This window comes from Ovis canadensis, chromosome 6 (assembly GCF_042477335.2).
Source record: "Ovis canadensis isolate MfBH-ARS-UI-01 breed Bighorn chromosome 6, ARS-UI_OviCan_v2, whole genome shotgun sequence".
NCBI lineage: Eukaryota > Metazoa > Chordata > Mammalia > Artiodactyla > Bovidae > Ovis > Ovis canadensis.
Genome location: NC_091250.1, coordinates 79,638,244 through 79,661,534, shown reverse-complemented (window position 1 = coordinate 79,661,534; position 23,291 = coordinate 79,638,244). Strand labels below are relative to the sequence as shown.

Here is a 23,291-nt window from a genome sequence, read left to right as displayed (position 1 = left end):
ACTTTAGCCCACCAGGCTCCTCTGTCCATGGGATTTTTCAGGCAAGAATACTGGAGTGGGTTGCCATGCCGTCCTCCAGGGGATCTTCCTGACCTAGGGATTAAACCCAGGTCTCCTGCACTGCAGGCAGATCCTTTACTGTCTGAGCCATCATATCTGAATATTACCCGGCAAATTAAATATATTTAAAATATTTATAGGAAAAATAAGGGAGAAGGAATAGGCTGTCTAGAATTGGCTCACTGCAGAATTATTCAACAATGGGGAAAAGAACTTTATTTCTTTTATGATTTACAATTTGCAGTCAGGAAAAAACAGAAAAGTATGTGATGGCACAGAAGTAGTTTGAGCATGAAGGTATTACAAGAGGGTAGCTCAAAATATATAATCCACACGAGAGCTATCTAACAGGATTTTTCAGCTCTGTGCTCCTGTTTTATTGAAAGAATCCAGTCACCTGCTGTTTCTTTTCTGTCTTCTACAGATGGAATAAGCACCTGGGTAGGGTCTGCAATCTACGTTTTCAGACTAAACAAAGCTAAAATGTCTGATAAAATAGAGACAAAGCTCTGTCCTTAATCAGGGACTCAAACTAGAGCCTTCTCTTCTACCCTACCCCACCCTGGTTTTTTTTTTTTTTCCCATTTCATTGCCCATATCAACGGAAGTTGAGGTGACAAGAAGAGGAAAATTAATATAACCAAGTGAGGACAAGTTATGGTTACATTATCAAGTTGATGGCTTAGCCTACTTCAGATGCTTAGCATTTAAATCCAAGTTCTGATTTGAATTGTGGCAACCCTAAATTCCAACCCATGCTTCGAGTCTCAGGAATTAGAAAAGGGTATATTAACGGTGGTACTTTTATGAGGTACATAAAACATGGAGTCAGGTCAGTGATTTACCGGTTTGCATCAGATGACTTGACATTTGATCTTTTATTCATACAGTGAATAGTTCAATTAAAATATATCCCAAATCAGAACAAGATGCTGACCACACTGGCAAAAGACATAGGAATCCAGTGGTAGGTTATAATGAATATGTCTATTTTTCTCGTTCTGCCCCTGCCCCATCCTCTCCTCCCCAATATGAAATCACATCCCCCAAAAAACTCATTCTGCTCAATGAATGGCATTGTGATCTGAAGCTGGTTGAATGTGTTTATTATGAATAAATATATTTGTATAAAGTTTTCTTAGTTTAATGTGGAGTTTTCTCACTAAAAAGCTTAACTGTCCAGTCATTCAGATACACATTATTTTCAATGCTTGTAGCCAATTATCTAGGCTGTATTTTCTCACTGTAGTTTTCCAATTTTTGAAATATCTTCCAATTATTTAGAGTAATAAACTGTGGTTTCTGCAGAAAGGTGACAACAACTGGAAAACTCCCTTTAAAAGTTTCAGGAGGCCTTCAGCAAATACATACTGAATCAGCTTTTCTGAATCCCTAGAGATCTCTGTCAATGCCACATAGCTAAGTGTACCTGCTGACTGAGCCAGGATCTGGGCATGTTAAACAAGCCAAATCCCCTGGCCACCATATCCTAAAACACACTGCCATCAAACTCACCCTGTATAATCAAGGATACTTAGAATGTCTGTTTACTGGCTTAACTGGAGACTTATATTGATAAAATGGGATGCTGGGATTCAGTGCACCCCCCGCATTCCCCTGGGATCAGACTGACAAAGGAAAGTGGCATCAATCGACCATCATGATAGAAGTCCATATAGTTTTGGACTTCCATCTAATAAAATATGTAGCTAGTGATCATCTGATGGGACACAGAAACCTGACCACAAGAAACATAATTCTGCAACCACAGAAATTATAGTGGAGTCACCTAACAGTGATCTTCTATCTTCCATGTTAACATTGGGAAGTGAATGTTAAGTCCTATTGCTACAGAAACAGGTAAAAACATTTTCCCCATGGAGGCCATGCCATATCTCAACACAATATCATCTAAGTAAAGACAAGTCTCTTCAGGCTGGTTGGAATTGTATAACCCCAGCTATAGGTGGTGAAAAGGGGAATACTGAAGAATTAGTGAGCACTCAGAGGGTTTGTATATGGACCAGGTATGGCCATTGCTTCAGGGGTTGTGGATAGAAATCCTGGCATGTGTATAGTGGAGATTCTCCTGGTAGGCAAACACAGGTTGGGTGGTATGTTGTGAAAGTCAGGGTGGGTGTTCCAGGGGAACCGAAGTGGGAAAAAGCTAGAGATGATCAGCACAGAAGGAATACAAGCTCTTGGACTCTGATTAATGTTGTTTTCTATGAGGAAGTGGCAGACTGGAAAACAGCTACTTACAAATATAGAAAATGCTGTTCCAGGGAGTGAGGGAGGTGTCTAGAATGCTTCAGGGTCAGTCTCAGGAAGAGGACATACGAACACTTAGCTAATGTTTATTGATTGCTTCTTATATGCCCAGCACTAATCTAAGTGCTTTATTTATTTCAGATAATTTAATTCATAATAACCTTATTAGTTCTATTATTGTCCTCATTTTACAGATGAAGAAACAGAGGCATAGGAGGTGAAACAGTTTACCTAAGAGTATAAAATTAGGATTTGAACGCAGGCATTTGGACTCCAGCAGTCCTGTTTGCTAACCAATTTACTTGGTTCAGAGTACATCCCACCATGGGACTATCATTACAGGCAGAAGTATCATACATAGAGTCAGAAAGTAAAAGAAGGGAAATGTGATCAAAATGTTGCCAGTTGTTCTAAAGGAACTTTTTGCAGTCACTTTGCAGTTGTTTGAAATGATTTTTAGAAGAGATGCCTGCTAACCAAGGTAATGTTTAAATCTCACCTGCCAGAGTCCAGTGTTTATTTTGGTCTAATTCAGTAATTTGTAATAATATGTTGGGTTTTAAATCATTAAAATGTTATTATTTACCTTCCCAAAGGGCTAACTAAGATGCTCTATAATCAAGAACCATTCTTTATGTTTCTTTCCTTTCCTTTAGTTAAAAACAATTTGAAATGAGCAAATAACATTGTAGACTAGCCCCCATTTCTTTCTTCCATTCTCTAGCTTTAAGAATTTATTTACTAAGATTATTTTTTTCACATAAATGGTAAAATAAAAAAATAAAAGCACAATCAAGGAAATGTCGAAACATTATGTTTTGACAAAACTAAATCGCATATTTAAAAAAAAACAGTGAAGCCAGCTATGAAAGACTTTTAGTCAGGAACTCAAAGATAATTTGATTGGAAATAACTGTCTGGGAAGGGCCAGAGCTTTTCTATGTCTGGGGGTCTATTTCTGTTTTGTAAATAAGTTCATTTGTTAGATTCCACATATAAGCAATATTATGTGATATTTGTCTTTGTCTGGTTTGCTTCATTAGTATGACTGTGATTTTTTTAATTGCTCTTTGCCCAGATTTACAGGGAATGTCCTATTTGGTGATAGTTCCTGAAAATCAGTGGAAAAGCAGCATCATGTAGGGAGAAGTGCACTGCTTGGACAGACAGCTTCAGTTCACTGTCCAACACTTGAATTTTTTGTGTGTTGCCAGACAAGTCATTCAGTCTCCATGAATCTGTATTTCTTTTTCTGTAAGATGAGATTAAAACCACAGTTTTTACTTTGCAGAGTATTAATTAAGTGAGAAAATGTGAAGGGTCCAAGACATTGCAAATAATCAATGCATGTTAGTCAGTATGGATCATTCTTCTATAGAGTTTTCTCACAACTAGTTACTTTTCATTTTTTTGTTTGTTTAAGTTGAACTTCAAGCAAGTTAATTTTTTCATGGATAAATAGTCATAAAAACCAGGAGAAATTATAAAAGGAAAATTGTAGTTTCCTTCCTCGCTTGATCATGATATCCCTTTCTTAGATGTATCAGTATCAATATTTTCCTTTTTCTAGACAACAAGCCAGTGAGCAGCCTCAGCCTGCCTTTGTCCCAGCAGAGATGCTCGTGTCCTCAGCTTACTCAGGGCAGTTTTTTCAGCCAACATCGAACCAGGATTATTATTCACCATCTTCTTACATTGACAGCTTTGATGAAGAGCCTCCTTTACTAGAAGATAAGTTAAGGAAGTGCTATTAATGTGTGTACAGCTTGAAGAATAACAGCAATAATCAGCACTTAATGCATACTATCAGCATGCTGCATATAGGATTTTATATGATTGTTCCACATATAAACGAGAGTCTGCCAGACAGATACATTTAAACCAATGGGAGATGGTCTCCTGTTTGCGTGGGGAAAATCTGAAGTAGATATGTACTAACACTATGTTGGTCTCGCAGTTTTTAAATGTTTCTTCACTGTTTCTTACATGTGGACTCCCTGGCCATCTCTAGACAACAGTGAACATCTTTGGGCAAAGTAATTATATCAAAGTAACCACTCTTCCCACCTAGTTAATGAAGCTACTTTATAGCAGCATGTTTTACTATTTTCTGCTATGGTTGCCTGGGGGGAGGTAGTTTCTCAATATACTTCGTTTGTTATCATGGAGAAGCAAGTTTTTTTTTTATCCTCCTTCCTGGCTCATGTGAGCCCCCTCACCTCATCTAGGTAGGACTAAGTAAGGAGGAATATGACTCCAGTAAGTAGCACTGCTGGTGGCAAGGAAACCTGGGGACCCTTGCAGATGAACGTTTCCTCCAAAGATTTCAGGGATCTCCCATCCTTTGATTTTTTTTTTAATTTTTAAGATTCAGCCAATTTATGTCTGCTACTTTTGTTCCTATGGCATGTCAACATGATGCTAGAAAACTAAAATTCAAGGAAATTTAAATTTGGGAGCCAAGGAGAAATGTTCACTGGCTAACTGCTCTCTTTTCTATGAGGTCCATTGAAAACAGATAGGCTAACATTCCCAGTATTTTAGATCAAAAGATCGTTGCTTGGACACGGCCAGCCACCTGATATTAAAACATTCTTCTCTGTTTGCCTTCAAAATTAAGAAGAGGGTAAAGATGTAAACTATTCAGAAAAGTACAGAGAATTATATAATCAATTTGTTGGAACTTTAGAGGCCAGTTAAATTTTTGCATCTTTTATGCTTAACCATGCATTCTAAGTTGCTTCTACATCTGATACCTAACACTTGAAAATTATAAGCTATTTTCATTAGGCATCTGCCATGACCCTGCCAACATCTCTACTTAAAAAATAAAAAAAACATCAATTGTCTAATTATAAAAGTAATCCATATTCAAAAATAGAAATTTGGAAAATATAGAAACATATGAATAAAAATATAAAGTCACTGAAAATTTTGTTTCTGAGACATGACTATCATTAATGATTTGATAATATTTATTCCAGCCTTTATTCTATTTTCTATGAATATATATATATACACACACACACTTAAAAATGAAATACTGCCTCTCTTTGAATATATATATATTTGTAAATATTTAAAAATTAGGTCATACTATGGATATGAAGTTTTGGGTTTTTTTTAAGTTACCTTATATCATAAGCATTTTTATCTTTGCATTCTTTAAAGTCATTAAATATTGTTTGAAAACATGATCTATTATATACAAGTGCATGCATGGTCGGTCACTAAGTCATGTCCAACTCATTGTGACCCGATAGACTATAGCCTGCCACACTCCTATGTCCATGGGATTGTCCAGGCGAGAATAGTAGAATGGGCTATCATTTCCTTCCCCAGGAGATACTCCTGACTGAGGAATCAAACCCTTATCTCCTGCACTGGCAGGCAGATTCCTTACCACTGAGCCACCTGGGAAACCCATTCTATACAAATATCATAATTTAAATCTGGCTCAACAGTAAAAAATCCATCTGCAATGTAGGAGACACAGGTTCGATCCCTGAGTTAGGAAGATCCCCTGGAGAAGGAAATAATAGCCTGCTCCAGTTTTCTTGCCTGGAAAATCCCATGGACAGAGGAGACTAGTCTGTGGGGTCGCAAGAGTTGTACACAACTTAGTGACTTAACCACCACCATAATTTAAATCTTAAACATTGTTCCTTTATAATAGATAATGCTTTGGTGAACATCACATTAGATAACTTTGACCTGTACAGAATCTGTCCTCAGGATCGATCTATAACGTTGGGATTGCTGGGTCAAAGGCATTTATACTGTCAGAGTCATCTGGAAAAATGATGAGCCAATATACCTACACAGTAGAATAGTAAATGTCTTTGTTAATTTGATAGACAAAACAGGCAAAAAAATAATACTTTTTATTTCTTGGTTACTAGAGAAGTTAGACTTTCTTTTCATTTTCGTTGACTTTACATCTTTCTGCTTTTAAAATCTTAAGACTTTTCCTTTCTTTTTTTATTTCTAGAGATATTTATATGGTAAAGATATATATTATTGTCTGGAATATGTATTTCATGCTTTTTTCATAGATTGTGTTTGCCATCTAATTTATTTATGGGATATTAGAGCATATAGACATTTTAATATTTATGTTTTCAACCCCACAATATTTTTCTTTGTAACTTTTTTTTCCAATTGTTCTTTGTTTAGACTATATGTCTCCAGCTCTAAAGCCAGAAAGATATATCCTCTTATAGATTCTTAAATTTTTAAATTATCTTTTTGTTCTGGACTTAAATTTTTGATTCATTGAAAATTGTTTTAAGTTAGTATGTGAAGCAGAATTTAACTTTTTTATGGTTGATCAATTTTTCCTATAACATTTATTGAATATAATATTTTCTACTTGCTGCAAATACTTCCATTCTGATATTCTAAACTATAATACATTCTCCTGTAATGTCTTCTCAAATTTCAAATAGGAAATATATTAGATTTCCCCTCCTCCTTTTTATAGCTCAGAGAAATTCCTAGAATTTTTTTCTCTTTGTGATTATACTCACCAAATATATATATTAGAAATAACAGTACCTAATATAATTTTCCATTTTGAGTCTATGAAATTTCTGGACTCTGATCCAATATGCTCTTCAGCCAGGGTGATTTTGTGAAGCCTTAAGCCTTATCTGTCTAAAAGGTATAAAAAGACCATATGCAAGATTTCTAGGATAAGATGATAAATGATATTTGCTAGTTTTTATTGAGTGTACACCAAAACAATCTATAAAATTATGAAGCTATAATAATTACCCCTTGCACAAAAACATGCTATTTGAAAATATGTTTGTTTATTCCTCAGTTTGCTTGCTAAAAAGCTCATTTTCGCTTGCTTTTCTGTAAGAATGATAACTTTTGCTATGTGATAATGTGCAATCAATGTGTTAACAAATGCATCTTGATAAATAATAGTCAATTCAAATCTGTCAGACTAGAAAAATTACTGTGACATTTGGTATTTATATTTGTAGCATAGCCTGATGTTCATATTTGAAAGGCCAATGCCATAATTTTCATAGAAAACAAAGGTATTAATTCATTTTTATAGCATATATATGGTATACTTTACTACCACTAGATGACAGCAAAACAATAAATTTTTGCATTCAAATTTCATAACAGTTTCATCTTTTTTATCTTGTAAAACAAGGTGTTATATTAGAGTACTATAATTGATAAATACATATAGTCTCATTTGCATACCATGTAATAAATTTTAAAACAAAACATTATGGAAGTGTATTTTGGTAAAAAACACATAAGATATTTTTTCTTTTTTTTTTAAATTTTACTTTATTTTACTTTACAATACTGTATTGGTTTTGCCATACATCAACATGAATCCGCCACGGGTGTACATGTATGAAAAAATTTGTTAGATCTTATGTTCATTTACTGTTTCATGACTCAGTGTTAAAAAGTGCAAAAGTTAATTATGCCATTAAATAAGTGCCTGAAATCAGTAACAATGTCTTGTAAAACATTTTCTTCTGGGTTTCTTCAAGCATAATAATTACACTCTTTGAGGAAAAAGTTATTTTGAATTAAAAGTCACTTTATTGTAGTAAAAACTGAAAGCACATTGTTAATGTAAATGTCTAAATTGAAAATAAAATTTGAAAACAACATAAGTCTCAGGTGACATCAACTTCAACTTAAGCATTTGTCTACTTTTAAAATCTTCTGCTATTTTAAATATCACATTAGACAGCCTACGCGATTTTAAATTGATGAACTGCTCATATTTTCCAAAGTATATGTTCATTAAGAAATATATAAATACACTGTAAAAGTGAAAAAGGAAGTTGAAATGTAGAATTGTTTGCTCACTATTAATTTAGTTCAAATTAAATTCATGTTCTTTCTTTTCAAGTTTGGGTGGCTAGCGCTTGTCACCCTGGATGTGGAAAGAGTGAAAGACACACCTTCTATCCTAATTGAGGTCATGTCTGGCTGATATTCTGAACATGCCTAGGTCCCTGTTGGAGCAAGACCCCTCTATGTCATGGCAATCATTGAAATTTCATCTGATACCCTGTGTGTAGAATGTTAGCTCTGCAAGGTGTTTAGGTACATGCCACTATAGATGAAACTGAACTATACCCTGTCTTTGACCAAAGAGAGTTACTAAATCCTGTGAAGGGAAGTTAAATGCCAGGTACCAATGATTTGGGAATACAATCCTTCACATGGGAGAACTGAGCACACTTTAAAAAATACAAACATTATCAGATTAGATGCACACTGACTCAATCAAAGCTATGGTTAAAAGTGTGGGTTCTTTTTCTGCTTTTCTAACCTTTTACCAATCTCTTCCTACTTTCCCTACTCCATGGCAACCACTTTTCTACTCTGACTCTGTAAGCTTGACTTAAAAAAAATTTTTTTTAGACTCCACATAACAAGTGATACTGTGCAATATTTGGCTTTTTATTTCTGGCTTATTTCACTTAGAAAAATGCCCTCAAGTTCCATTCATGTTGTTACAAATGGTAAAATTTCCTCATTTTTTATGACTGAATAGTATTCCTGTGTGTGTGTGTGTGTGTGTGTGCACGCACATGCGCGCACTTAGTTGCTCAGTTGTGTCCAACCTTTTGTGACCCCACGGACTGTAGCCTACCAGGCAGCTCTGTCCATAGGGATTCTCCAGGCAGGAATACTGGAGTGGGTTGTCATGACCTTGTCCAGGGGATCTTCCCAACCCAGGGATTGAACCTCTCACACACTGCAGGTAGATTATCATCTGAGACACCAGAAAAACTCATGAATACTGGAGTGGGTAGCTTATCCCTTCTCCGGGAATCTTCCCAACCCAGTAATTGAACTGGAGTCTCCTGCATTGCAGGCAGATTCTTTACCAGATGAGCTACCAGGGAAGCCTTCCATAGTGTGAGTGTGTGTGTGTATATATATATATATATATATATATATATATATACACTATAACTTTTAAATCTATTCATCCATCAGTGAACACTTAGGTGGTTTTGACTATTGTATCCAATGCTGCTATCTTCACAGGTGGCACTAATAGTAAATAACCCACCCTTGTCTGAAGAATCTCATGGACAGAGGAGCCTGGCAGGCTATGGTACATAGGGTCATAAAGAGTCGGATACAAGTGAAGTGACTTGGCACGCGCACACACACAGTGCTGCTATCTAAGTGGAGGTGCAGGTATCTCTCTGATATCCTGTTTTTGTTTCCTTCGTATATATTCCCAGCAGTGGCATAGCTGGATCATATGGTAGTTCTATTTTTTTTATAATATTTGAGGAACCCCCATAGTGCTTTCCATAGTGGCTATACCAACAGTCCCACCAACAATATTGAAGGGTTGCCTTTTCTCCATATCCTCACCAATACTTACTTCTTTTCGATGTTAGCCATTCTAACAGGTGTGAAATGATTTTGTGATTTTGATTTGCATTTTCTTGATGATTAATGGTGCTAAGCACGTTTTCATGTACCTCTTGGCCATTTGGATGTCTTCTTTGGAAAAATGTCTATTCAATTCCTCTATCTATCCTTTAAATTGGACTGTTATCTATTTATTTATTTGAAAAGTATGAGTTCTTGGGTCAGATTCTCCAGTGCTGGAACCTAAATTTTCTATTACTGGCTTTGTGACTTTGGAAAACTTACTTCATCTCCCCAGACTTCAACCATCTAACACACAAAGTAGAAATAAACTAAGAGTACTTGCCTCAGTGCCTGTCAGGAAGACCAACACATGTAAATCTTTCAGGGCTTACAGCAAAATTCAGTAAAAACATTCAACTAAAAGAGTTCCACTCTTTCCAACTGAAATGCATGTACTTTATAGTAGTTTAGCTTCAGTTTTTCCTAACCCCCACCTCACTCTGATTCAAATTTAAAATGATAGCAGGAGGGAAATCAGCTAAATTACTGGTTCCTAAGTAGAAAAGTTACATTCTTCTTCCTTATAAATGTTCTTTTTTTTCCTACATCTTAAAGTTTATCAGAGTGGTAAGAAAAGTAACTGATGTAATCCTGGAATTTATTTCATATTCAGTGTATGTCAAATGTCTGAGTGTTTTTCTTTTCTTTTTTTTATGAAAAATATATAAGAGGAACAGAATCTAGCAGAGGGGTATGTAGTATGTAATGTGGCAGTCACAATTCTTTGAAAAATAAGGCACTGGAAAAAAATTAGAAACATATAAATGAGTTTAGACTCACAGACACTGGGCCTCAGTGATTTTGGTTATTTTCTTTTATCATCACTACTCAAAAAAGAGAAAGGTTAATTGTCTCAAGAATTCAGTCTCTGAATACACACACTCAACAACACAGAGCTTTGGCCTGACTAAAATATGTGTGTACCCACGATTGCTGTTACTTGCTGAAAGAACCTTTTCTCTTCCATGGAGTTTTACATAGTTAGCATAGCATTGCTCATTAGGAAGAGTGGAAGTAAGTGTCTTCAGATTAAATAACACTGCTAATTGAAAATTAGATATCCTTCTCATCATACGGGACTAGAATGCAAAAGTAGGAAGTCAAGAGATACCTGGAGTAACAGGCAAGTTTGGCCTTGAAGTACAAAATGAAGCAAGGCAAAGACTAACAGAGTTTGCCCAGAGAACACACTGGTCATACCAAATACCTTCTTCCAACAAAACAAAAGACGACTCTACATGTGGACATCACCAGATAGTCAATACTGAGATCAGATTGACTATATACTATGCAGCCAAAGATGGAGAAACTCTATACAGTCAGCAAAAACAAGACCAGGAGCTGACTGTGGCTCAGATCATGAACTCCTTATTGCCAAATTCAGATGTAAATTGAAAAAAATAGGGAAAACCACTAGACCATTCAGGTGACCTAAATCAAATCCCTTATGTTTACTCAGTGGAAATGACAAATATTTTCAAGGGATTAGATCTGATAGATAAAGCATCTGAAGAACTATGGATGGAGGTGGCAGTGGTCAAAACCATCTCCAAGAAGAAAAATGCAAAAAGGTAAAACGGTTGTCTGAGGAGACTTTACAGTTAGCTGAAAAAAAAGAAGCAAAAGGCAAAGCAGAAACAGAAAGATATATCCATATGAATGCAGAGTTCCAAAGAATAGCAAGAGAGATAAGAAAGCCTTCCTCAGTGATCAATGCAAAGAAATAGAGGAAAACAATACAATGGGAAAGACTAGAGACTCTTAAAGAAAATTAGACATACCAAGGGAACATTTCATACAGAGGTGGGCACAAGGAAGGACAGAAACCGTATGGACCTAAGAGAAGCAGAAGATATTAAAAAGAGGTGTCAAGAATACACAGAACTATGCAAAAAAGGTCTTAAAGACCCAGATAACCACAATGGTGTGATCACTCACCTAGAGCCAGACATCCTGGAATGTGAAGTTGAGTGGGCCCTAGAGAGCATCGCGGCAAACAAAGCTAGTGGGGCTGATGGAATTCCAGTTGAGCTGCTACAAATCCTAAAAGATGATACTGTGAAAGTGCTGCACTCAATATGCCAGCAAATTTGGAAAACTCAGCAGTGGCCACAGGACTGGAAAAGGTCAGTTTTCACTCCAGTCCCAAAGAAGGGCTATGCCAAAGAATGTTCATACTACCACACAATTGCACTCATCTCACACTCTAGCAAATAAATGCTCAAAATTCTCCAAGCCAGGCTTCAACAGTACATGAGCCGAGAACTTCCAGATGTCCAAGCTGGATTTAGAAAAGGCAGAGGAACCAGAGATCAAATTGCTAACACCCAGTGGATCATGGAAATAGCAAGAGAATTTTGGAAAAATATCTACTTTCACTTCATTGACTATGCTAAAGACTTTGACTGTGGGAATCCCAGCAAACTGCGGAAAATTCTTCAAGAGATGGGAATACCAGGCCACCTGACCTGCCTCTTGAGAAATTTGCATGCAGGTCAAGAAGCAACAGTTTGAACCAGATATGGAAAAATGGACTGGTTCCAAGTCGGAAAAGGAGTACGTCAAGGCTGTATATTGTCACTCTGCCTATTTAACTTAATGCAGAGTTAATTTCCTTCTCCAATGCATGAAAGTGAAAAGTGAAAGTGAAGTCGCTCAGTCGTGTCTGACTTTGCAACCCCATGGACTGCAGCCTACCAGGCTCCTCCATCCATGGGATTTTCCAGGCAAGAGTACTGGAGTGGGGTGCCATTGCCTTCTCTGTAATGCAGAGTACATCATGCTAAATGCTTGACAGAGTGAAGCACAAGCTGGAATCAAGATTGCCAGGAGAAATAACAATAACCTCATATATGCAGATGACACCACCCTTAGGGCAGAAAGCAAAGAGGAACTAAAGAGCTTCTTGATGAAAGTGAAGGAGGAGAGTGAAAAAGCTGGCTTAAAACTCAACATTCAATAAATAAAGATTATGGCATCCGGTCCGATCACTTTGTGGCAAATAGATGGGGAAACAACGGAAACACTGACAGACTTTATTTTCTTGTGCTCCAAAATCACTGCAGATGGTGACTGCAGCCATGAAATTAAAAGATTCTTGCTCCTTGGAAAAAAAGCTATGACCAAAGTAGATAACATTTTAAAAAGCAGAGATATTACTTTGCTGACAAGTATCCGTCTAGTCAAAGTATGGTTTTTCCATAAGTCATGTGTGGATGTGAAAGCTGGGCTATAGAGAATGCTGAGCACTCAAGAGTTGATAATTTTGAATTGTGGTGTTGAAGAAGACTCTTGAGAGTCCCTTGGACTGCAAGGAGATCCAATCAGTCCATCCTAAAGGAAATCAGTCCTGAATATTCATTGTAAAGACTGATGCTGAAGCTGAAGCTCCAATACTTTGGCCACCTGATGCGAAGAACTGACTCATTTGAAAAGTCCCTGATGCTGGGAATGATTGAAGGCGGGAGGAGAAGGGGACAACAGAAGATGAGATGGTTGGATGGCATCACAGAGTCAACGGACATGAGTTTGAGCAAACTCCTGAAGTTGGTGTTGAACAGGGAAGCCTGGAATGCTGTAGTCCATGGGGTCGCAAATAGTTGGACACTAGTGAGCAACTGAACTGAACTGATCTGAAAATGATGCATGTTTCATAGAACAAGTTTCAAAAGTGTTAGCAGTTGGAAACGCAGGAAAAAGAAATAACAAAATGTGCAATAAGATGGGACTTTTGGTTTGTTGCTGCTGCTGCTGCTGCTAAGTCACTTCAGTCACATCCAACTCTGTGTGACCCCAGAGATGGCAGCCCACCAGGCTCCCCCATCCCTGGGATTCTCCAGGCAAGAACACTGGAGTGGGTTGTTAGCTACCATTATATTTTATATCTTTGCTGAAAATGTCCATTTCTTCACTTTTGGCTAGATTTTAACCGTATATTTGCTGAAGAAGGCAGGAATGTTTTCCTTGACTATATCTCTAAAATATATCCTCTAGGACACTGTGTGGGAATATACATTCTTTTTGTTTGTTTTAAGGTTGCTCTGTATTATATATATTACATAGAACTTTAGACTAGGATGGTATAACAAACAGATTAAAGTGCTTTGTAAATTAATAAGTTAACTTTAATTAAAGAATATTACTCATGCTTATTTTTCTGTATTTATGTTATCTCTTTTTCTTTTTTTGCAGAACTTGGAATTAATTTTGATCACATATGGCAAAAAACCTTGACAGTGTTAAACCCAATGAAGCCAGCAGATGGCAGCATTATGAATGAAACAGATCTCACTGGGCCTATCCTGTTCTGCGTGGCTCTAGGAGCCACCCTACTTTTGGTAATGAACAGCAGCCAGTTCATGATTTTTTTTCTTTTTTAATTGAGGTAACATTAGTTTACAGCATAATCTGAGTTTCATGTTTATAATATCGTATTTCTACTTCTGTATACATGACAGCCCAGTATCAGATTTTAATGTATGTCCTAATAATGTTATTTGTGGAAGTTGTCTTTGTAAACACAGAAAGTAGTATGTCACTTTATAAACTGAAAATTGTTTGTTTAATTCATGGCTACATTTTTTCGGTAAGAGAGACATATCTACTTGAACCATAATGGCAAAAAGAAACTGTCATCACAAATAAAAAAGTGTAAATTTAAATAGAATTGTGAAAATCAAATCACCAACTCAGGTTTTCAACAAAGCAGGAAATCATATAAATGATTTTCTTATTGTTAAGCCTTTTTTTGTTGTTTAGAAAAGACTATCAATCTGAAAAAGTTGAAGGAACATGAGGAATTTGGAAATAATAGGGCCGAAATTTTATTTCTTGCTTTCCGTGTGATTTCTGTTGTAACACTAGACAAATATCCCCTATTTACTCAATATTTTCTCTTCTGGATTGTGTCTCCAGACTATTGCAGATATTCTGTGAGGTCTGAGATGAGTCTCCTTGTTCCTGGTTAGGCTACTATGATAAACAGACTTGCATTTATAAGCAGTGATTTGTTTTTTCGGCCTGTATATTTCCCCAGTCATTAGTTTTCTGTTTTTTATGAAGGCATTTCCCATCCTAACTTCACCATTTGTCTTGTGTTTGGGTCTCTTTCATTCTTTAAATTTGGGAGCAATGACATTCAGTTCTTCAGTTTAGTCGCTCAGTCTTGTCCGACTCTTTGCAACCCCATGGATTGCAGCATGCCAGGCCTCCCTGTCCATCACCAATTCCCGGAGTCCACCCAAACCCATGTCCACTGAGTTGGTGATGCCATCCAGCCATCTCATCCTCTGTCATCCCCTTCTCCTCCTGCCCCCAATCCCTTCCAGCATCAGAGTCTTTTCCAATGAGTCAACTCTTCACATGAGGTGGCCAAAGTATTGGAGCTTCAGCTTTAGCATCAGTCCTTCCAATGAACACCCAGGACTGATCTCCTTTAGAATGGACTGGTTGGATCTCCTTGCAGTCCAAGGGATTCTCAAGAGTCTTCTCCAACACCACAGTTCAAAAGCATCAATTCTTCAGTGCTCAGCTTTCTTCACAGTCCAACTCTCACATCCATACATGACCACAGGAAAAACCACAGCCTTGACTAGCCGGACCTTTGTTGGCAAACTAATGACTCTGCTTTAGAATATGCTATCTATGTTGGTCATCACTTTCCTTCCACGGAGTAAGCGTCTTTCAATTTCATGGCTGCAGTTACAATCTGCAGTGATTTTTGAGCCCCAGAAAATAAAGTCTGACACTGTTTCCACTGTTTCCCCATCTACTTCCCATGAAGTGATGGGACCAGATGCCATGATCTTCGTTTTCTGAATGTTGAGCTTTAAGCCAACTTTTTCGCTCTCCTCTTTCACTTTCATCAAGAGGCTTTTTAGTTCCTCTTCACTTTCTGCCATAAGGGTGGTGTCATCTGCACATCTGAGGTGATTGATATTTCTCCTGGCAATCTTGATTTCAGTTTGTGCTTCTTCCAGCCCAGCGTTTCTCATGATGTATTCTGCATATAAGTTAAATAAGCAGGGTGACAACATATAGCCTTGATGTACTCCTTTTCCTACCTGGAACCAGCCTGTTGTTCCATGTCCAGTTCTAACTGTTGCTTCTTGACCTGCATACAGGTTTCTCAAGAAGCAGGTCAGGTGGTCTGGTATTCCCATCTCTTTCAGAATTCTCCACAGTTTATTGTGATCCACATAGTCAAAGGCTTTGGCATAGTCAATAAAGCAGAAATAGATGTTTTTCTGGAACTCTCTTGCTTTTTTGATGATCCAGCGGATGTTGGCAATTTGATCTCTGGTTCCTCGGCCTTTTCTAAAACCAGCTTGAACATCTTGAAGTTCACGGTTCACGTATTGCTGAAGCCTGGCTTGGAGAATTTTGAGCATTACTTTTCTAGCGTGTGAGATGAGTGTGATTGTGTGGTAGTTTGAGCATTCTTTGGCATTGCCTTTCTTTGGGATTGGAATGAAAACTGACCTTTTCCAGTCCTGTGGCCACTGCTGAGTTTTCCAAATTTGCTGGCATATTGAGTGCAGCACTTTCTCAGCATCATCTTTCAGGATTTGAAATAGCTCAACTGGAATTCCATCACCTCCACTAGCTTTGTTCATAGTGATGCTTTCTAAGGTCCACTTGACTTCACATTCCAGGATGTCTGGCTCTAGGTGAGTGATCATACCATCGTGATTATCTGGGTCACGAAGATCTTTTTGTATAGTTCTTCTGTGTATTCTTGCCACCTCTTCTTAGTATCTTCTGCTTCTGTTAGGTCCATACCATTTCTGTCCTTGATCAAGCCCATTTTTGCATGAAATATTCCCTTGGTATCTCTAACTTTCTTGAAGAGATCTCTGATCTTTCCCATTCTGTTGTTTTCCTCTATTTCTTTGTATTGATCACTGAGGAAGGCTTTCTTATCTCTTCTTGCTATTCTTTGGAACTCTGCATTCAGATGCTTATATCTTTCCTTTTTTCCTCTGCTTTTCGCTTCTCTTTTCACAGCTATTTGTAAGGCCTCCCCAGACAGCCATTTTGCTTTTTTGCATTTCTTTTCCATGGGGCATTAGGAGTCACCAAAAAAGAACATTTTTCCTCCCAAGTAAAGTTTGGAAGACATTCTAGCTCATACTTTAGAAAAATGTTTTCTCCCCCTCAAAATAGGGGAGAAAAAGAAGAAGTAGGAAAGGTCTATGATTTTACATTAAGGAGGTAATGACAGCACATTAAAAGCAGATGATGAAAAAGATGGTCAAGCCAGTCTGACAAGTACAGTTTCATTAAGGCACAAAATGGTGAACTTGGCAAGAGAGGTGATATAGAAAATTTAAGATGCTAGGAAAAGTTCTTAAATTGATTATTCAGTTCACGTCTGTTTTTTACAGCTATCCACTCCCCTAATGCAGCTATACTTCTCAAAAGGTAGCTATGAAATGTATTTGCAAGTAAATTAATTTTCACTTTGCATTACTAAACACATATTACTAATCAAAATTCGGGTAGAAATCTAGTTTGTACATTGTAACTTGGTCAATAAGTACGTCATGTTTATCCAATACAAGAGTACTTAGTTATGGCGTCTTATTTCTTCCTTTGAACTACAGCCAATGCAAATACTCTGCAAGTAAACCCTATATCAACTAGAGTTTTAATTTAGTTTCAAACGTTCCTTCTGTCTTTGCCACAGTAATTTGATAATATTAGATTAAGTTGCAAGTAAGACCATGTTAATTAATCAAAGAGTCAGAAACAATTAATTTAACATATTAACTCTTGTTTCTTTTTCAGGTAATTTGTAATATAACAGCTGTTCGTTTTTTTGTAGAAAATATTACTATTACCATCTCCTAAAGGAAAAAAATTAATCCCATTAAGATCTTTTTTTACGTACATAATGTTAGTTGGAATTATTTAAATATCCTCAGTTTTAAGTGTAAAACAATACAAAGAACTCAACTGAGAGTGAAAAATTTGTATCTGCCCCTAACTTTGCCTCTAGATAAGATCCTGAACCTTTTATTTCTTATTTCTAGGCCTTCATTTTTTTTACTTTGAAGACAAAAAAAAAAAAAAAAGCTTATGCAAGTGATTCTTAAGGTTCATTTCAAATCCGAAATTTTGGGGAATGTGTAAAAATTCATATTTTCTCAAAGATTTTAGGCAGCTAGTTTCACTTCAACTTTACTATCACATGCAGTTACTCCAGAATTGATTCTGATACATGTAAAACAATAAGGACCAAAAAACTCAGCTGGATATTAATAAAGCCAGATTTAACTCAGAGTCCATTTGAGGCTATTAACCCTGTCCTGGATATCTGAAATTAAAATGTAAAAGACGACTTTATGAGCTGGTAGTGCACTATAATAAAGAAAACAAGACTCAATCCAGAAACAATATTCAAATCTGCTCATTATCTCCAGAGGTGTAATATTCATAGTCACATACTCATCATTTTTATGATTTATATTGATATAAAGCACAATATCTTTTAGTGGACTTTCTTCATGTTGCAGGAAGCAAACCAGAAAGAACAGCTTCAAACACTCAACACAGATTTAATTTTACTTATTATTCTTCTTAAAATTATTTTCAACCCTGAAACCATATACACAAGTGTTTTAAAACTATGGCTCCATTTAATTTTTCTAGTAGAGCTATAAGTGTGATCAGGAATAGGGATATGCATGGCCAATATAAAAGCATAAGCAAGAAGAAGAAGTATTTCAAATAAAGATGTAGTAATGGTACAAGGATGATCTCAAACATTTGAAATGTAAAAAGAAACTGAACATTTATTTTCCACTTCAATTACAAACCCTTATTAGGATTTGAAACAAATTAAAAAATGAGAATGGCCCCTGCCAAATGGAATTAAGCCTCAAACTGGATAATCTAACAAGAGAAAGAGATAGAGAAGTCAGTAACTGATATGAAAAAGGACAATTTTACTACCAAATAAATTGAATCCACCTTCTGTTTACCCCATTCACAAAACTGGTTAAGGTCACGGGCCAGCTATGTGTCCTTTGAGTGTAGGGAGGTTGTGTGTCACCATTACAACTATTTGTATCTCTGAATTATCCCATCCAGTTAAATGTCAAGTAAAATGTTACTGTAATACATGAAAGTTATTTGAAATTGTTGCTATTTTCCAAGTGGAACAAACTCACCCAATAGTGCAGTACACAACTGATGTGTTTCTTTTAGCATACCCATTAGCATTATTAGCATTACTTCACAGAATAGCCAGAAGAACTTATTATGGCTAATGCAGGAGAGAATGCTGCAGCATAGCCCCCGGACATTTTGTGAAAGGATTTAGTAGTGATCAACTTCCCTAACTGCAGAGGAAGAAAAATTCAAAATAGCTTGACAGTTTTGAACAATAAAATGGTTATGATATTCTCCGTTAATTGACTACAAAATAAATATCTCTTTATTCTGTAAAGATATAAGGACTTATTCTTATTCTGTAAGATATAAGGACTTCATGAATAACAGCTATGGAAAAGAAAAAATGACAGCTAAAAAAACTCTCTCTGTGAATCAGTTTTGTTGGTTTTGTATAATTTCCCTGAAAATCAGAGTCAGACTCTTCAATCTAGAATCTAGAATTTCTAACCAGCTTAATGTATATATAAAAATGACATGCATTTTTTAACTGGAGATTTGGCATCCTCAGATAGCAAACATTAAAATATCTTCTGTTGAATCAACAATAGTTTGTGACTTTCCCTGGATGAGTTTAATGGAGCTGCTTCAGCAACAAGTCTCCAGTACTGTGTGGGTGACGGCTATCTGATGAATCCTCAGATCAGTGGTCTATCCCGAATACATCAGTCTGACTTCCTTTAACAATGCCTTTATGATTCACTATTGCTTGCTTTATGTAAATCAGTTTTTCATAAAGTCTGTTTAGTTAAGCTGGTAACAGGTATTATGAAAACATAGGATTCTCTGGTCACATAAGTTTGGGATATGCTAGCTTGCATGTGTGTGCATTCTCAGTTGTGTCCACCTCTTTGGGACACCACAGACTAAGGCAGCCAGGCTCCTCTGTCCATGGGATTTTTCCCAGCAAGAATACTGGAGTGGGTTGCCATTTCCTCTTTCAGGGAATCTCTCTGACCCAGAGATCGAACTCATGATTCCTACATCTCCTGCGCTGGAAGATGTATTTGTGGCTCAGCTGAGAAAGAATCCGCCTACAATGTAGGAGACCTGGGTTCTATTCTTGGGTTGGAAAGATTCCCTGGAGAAGGGAATGGCTACCCACTCCAGTATTCTGGCCTGGAGAATTCCATGGAAAGTATATCCATGGTGTCACAAAAAGTCAGAGATGACTGAGCGACTTTCACTTTCATTTTCTTTACTACTGCGCCACCTGGGTCCCCTTGTTTTGTCACTTGTTGGAGCTTCTGCAGGTATTAAGGGCCTAAATCGTAGAGCCAGATTGCCTGGGTTCAAGCCAAGCCTCACTGCTTAGCATTATTTTATTTTAGGCAAGTCCCGTAATCTCTTTGCACCTCAGTTTCTTCCTGTGTATAATGGGTACAACAATGATACCTACTCACTATATTGTGTGGATTAAATAATTTATGTGCAATCTCGAGAACAGGACCTAAGATAGTAAATGCAACAGATGTTTGCTAATATTACTATTATGTCTTATAAATCTCTAAGACTAAATCAGAATTTTTTAATTCATTTATTCATTCATTTAATTGTTCAACAAATATGGGAAGAAAATATATCCTCACCTATGCCTAGTACCCCAAAAGGCAATCTATAATAAAAATATCAGTCTGGGAATATAAGAATGCTTGTGCCATCCCATGTATGGAGGAGGGGATTGTTTTCATGACCTGAATCCGTATTACAATCAGTGTTTTCTTTAGAGCTCCCAGTCTCCTGATGCTTATACTCCAAAGGCATGAACAACATTGAGCTGAATAATTCGAAAGTATTCTCTGCTTTGTTGACAATCTGATTTCTTCTTGATGTTCATTGTGTATCCAAACTGTTTTCTTCCCATTGTTTCAGGCAGGAAAAGTCCAGTTTGGTTATGTGTATGGCATGAGTGCCATTGGCTGCCTAGGTATTCATGCCTTACTGAACTTGATGAGCTCTTCAGGAGTGTCCTATGGCTGCGTGGCGAGTGTGCTCGGTTACTGCCTGCTCCCCATGGTCATGCTCTCCAGCTGCGCCATCTTCTTTTCACTGCAGTAAGTGTCTGTGTTACTAATTGACCCCACATGCATAAACATCGCTGAAGCTTGCCGCATCAGTGCAACAGTTAACCTCTTTCTGATCATTTTAGTAGGAAGATTGGGGAAACTGGCTATTAAAAGCTACTTACAGTTTCGGGAAAGTAGGTCGGTTTTGGCTCAGGTGCTGTTCCTATTTCAATGATTTAAAAAATAAATTAAACCAAGCTATCTTTAAAGTTGGTACTTCGTTTGTAGTCACATTCTTCAATATGAACTATTGCCATGGGTAATATAACCAACTACAGAAAATTCACTTGTTTGAATTAGGAAGAGTAAGTGCCTGGTGAACCCTGACAAATTGCTTCAGCTCCCAGGCATTCTGCCTTCTAGGAGGGAAGCAACTGTTCTTTCTCAGCTGGGCTCCTTGTAGTGCAGAATTCCCAGGAACCCTGGTGAGGATATTGATGCTAGAGAACTTCATAGTATATACACTCAGTCAATATTTTTTTTCTTTTTTACTTCCTGGGCAGTTAGTATTTATAATTCAAAAATACGCATAAGGATTCAGTGAATACACTTCTGTTGGGCACTTTCCTAGGGCACATACAGAGCACTACCACTTTGGGCTGGGGAGAGCAAGTAATTCCATAGTTCTTTGTCACCTCCCATGCTCCAAACACAATTAGAAATAAACATTTGCCACCAGTGCTCATTTTTCCATATAGACACAATTCACATTTTTTTCTTGGATGAGCCAAGTTTTAGGTTATTAACACTATGTTGGATAGGTTATTATATACAGACATTGTCAATGCCAGATAAACATTTTAGAAAGACTAATATTTTTGTTTAGATATAATCTCAGATACTTTCTTTATAACATTATTGAGAATTGCATAGATAGAAGTGCTTTTCTGTTTTAATATGGTTTCATTTTGAAAACAACAGTCTTTTTTTAAAAAAAGATTATTGTAAGATACAACATTGACTTACAATGTTGTGTTAGTTTCAGTTGTACAGCAAAGTGAATCTGCTGTACATATATCCACTGTTTTTTGCATTCTTTTCCCATATGGGCTAGTACAGGGTATTAAATATATCTCAATAAATATACCTCTAGCTCACACTGCGGGCTTCCCTTCGCAGGGAAGCGGGAACAATTTCCCTCTACAGAGCAGAGTTCCCTGTACTGTACAGTAGGTTCTTATTAGTTACCTATTTTATATGTAATAGTGTGTATATGTCATCCACAATCTTCTAATTTATATCTCCCGCTCCTTACCCCCTGGTAACCCTAAGTTTATTGGAAGTAACAGTCTTCAGAATAACATAGAGCAAACCCTTTCTTTACCAGTGAGTACTCAACACTTAAAAAAGAGGAATACAATGGCAAATGTGAAAAGTGAATGAATGTCACTCAGTCGTGTCCAGTTCTTTGTGATTCCATGGACTGTAGCCTGCCAGGCTCCTCTGTCCATGGGATTCTCCAGACCAGAATACTGGAATGGTTAACCATTCCCTTCTCCAAGGTGTCTTCCCAACCCAGGGACAGAACCCAGGTCTCCTGCATTGCAGGAAGATCCTTTAGCGTCTGAGCCACCAGCAAAGCCCACAATGTGAGTTAGGTGGATATTTACTGGGCCTTGTCCCTGACTTTTGCATATCATTTTCTTTAACTAGCTCTTCTGTTTACTATGTTGTTTAATATGGATGTTTGACATGTTACTACAGAGTTCAGTTTTACAATTTCTATTTTGTCAGATGCTTTTGTCAAAGAATACTATAATGATCTGCCATTTGAAATTTTTTTTTATGTTTTAGACATTATTTCTAGCAAAGGTGAGCTTTGGGGCATCTTAAATCACCCCAGATTATTAGAACGACAAAATAAAAGCTACAACTTGAATTTTGAGAATCATCAGTAGTCTGATATTTTTCATTAGATTTTCATTCTGAAATGTATAGGATGATTTAAGAATCCATTAAGTTTTATTAATAAAGAACAAGTAACTGATCCCTAAAGACCATGAAACTGAAATTACCTTTTTGGGCATATCGCTATAACATTCAAATGAATCATATATAATCTCACATTTTTGTTCACAAAAACTGGTAAATTGAATCCTCTAAATTTTATTTCTAACAGCATTCATTAAGCCAATAGACATAATATTTTTTAGAGCGCTTTAAAATATGTTTGGTTTATTTATCATCTAAGCCATTGCAAACTACATAGTGTACCTTTTCACTTGTTTTGCTTTGGTTCAACTATTAAGAGTAGGTATTTCTGTCATTCTC

At 36.8% G+C, this 23,291-nt stretch overlaps 1 protein-coding gene across 2 annotated transcripts in view; it reads left to right on the top strand.

Moving 5' to 3' along the window:
* Window positions 1-23,291, top strand: part of YIPF7 (Yip1 domain family member 7) — a 38,952-nt gene that overhangs the window by 12,831 nt on the left and 2,830 nt on the right. Inside the window, exons 3-5 of one of the 2 annotated variants that reach the window (XM_069593033.1) lie at window positions 3,902-4,062; window positions 13,975-14,117; window positions 20,827-21,008. In XM_069593033.1, coding sequence (XP_069449134.1) covers window positions 3,902-4,062; window positions 13,975-14,117; window positions 20,827-21,008 — 486 coding nt within the window. Of the gene's footprint in view, window positions 1-3,901; window positions 4,063-13,971; window positions 14,118-20,826; window positions 21,009-23,291 lie in introns of both variants that reach the window. The other variant, XM_069593034.1, reaches the window with a different exon arrangement.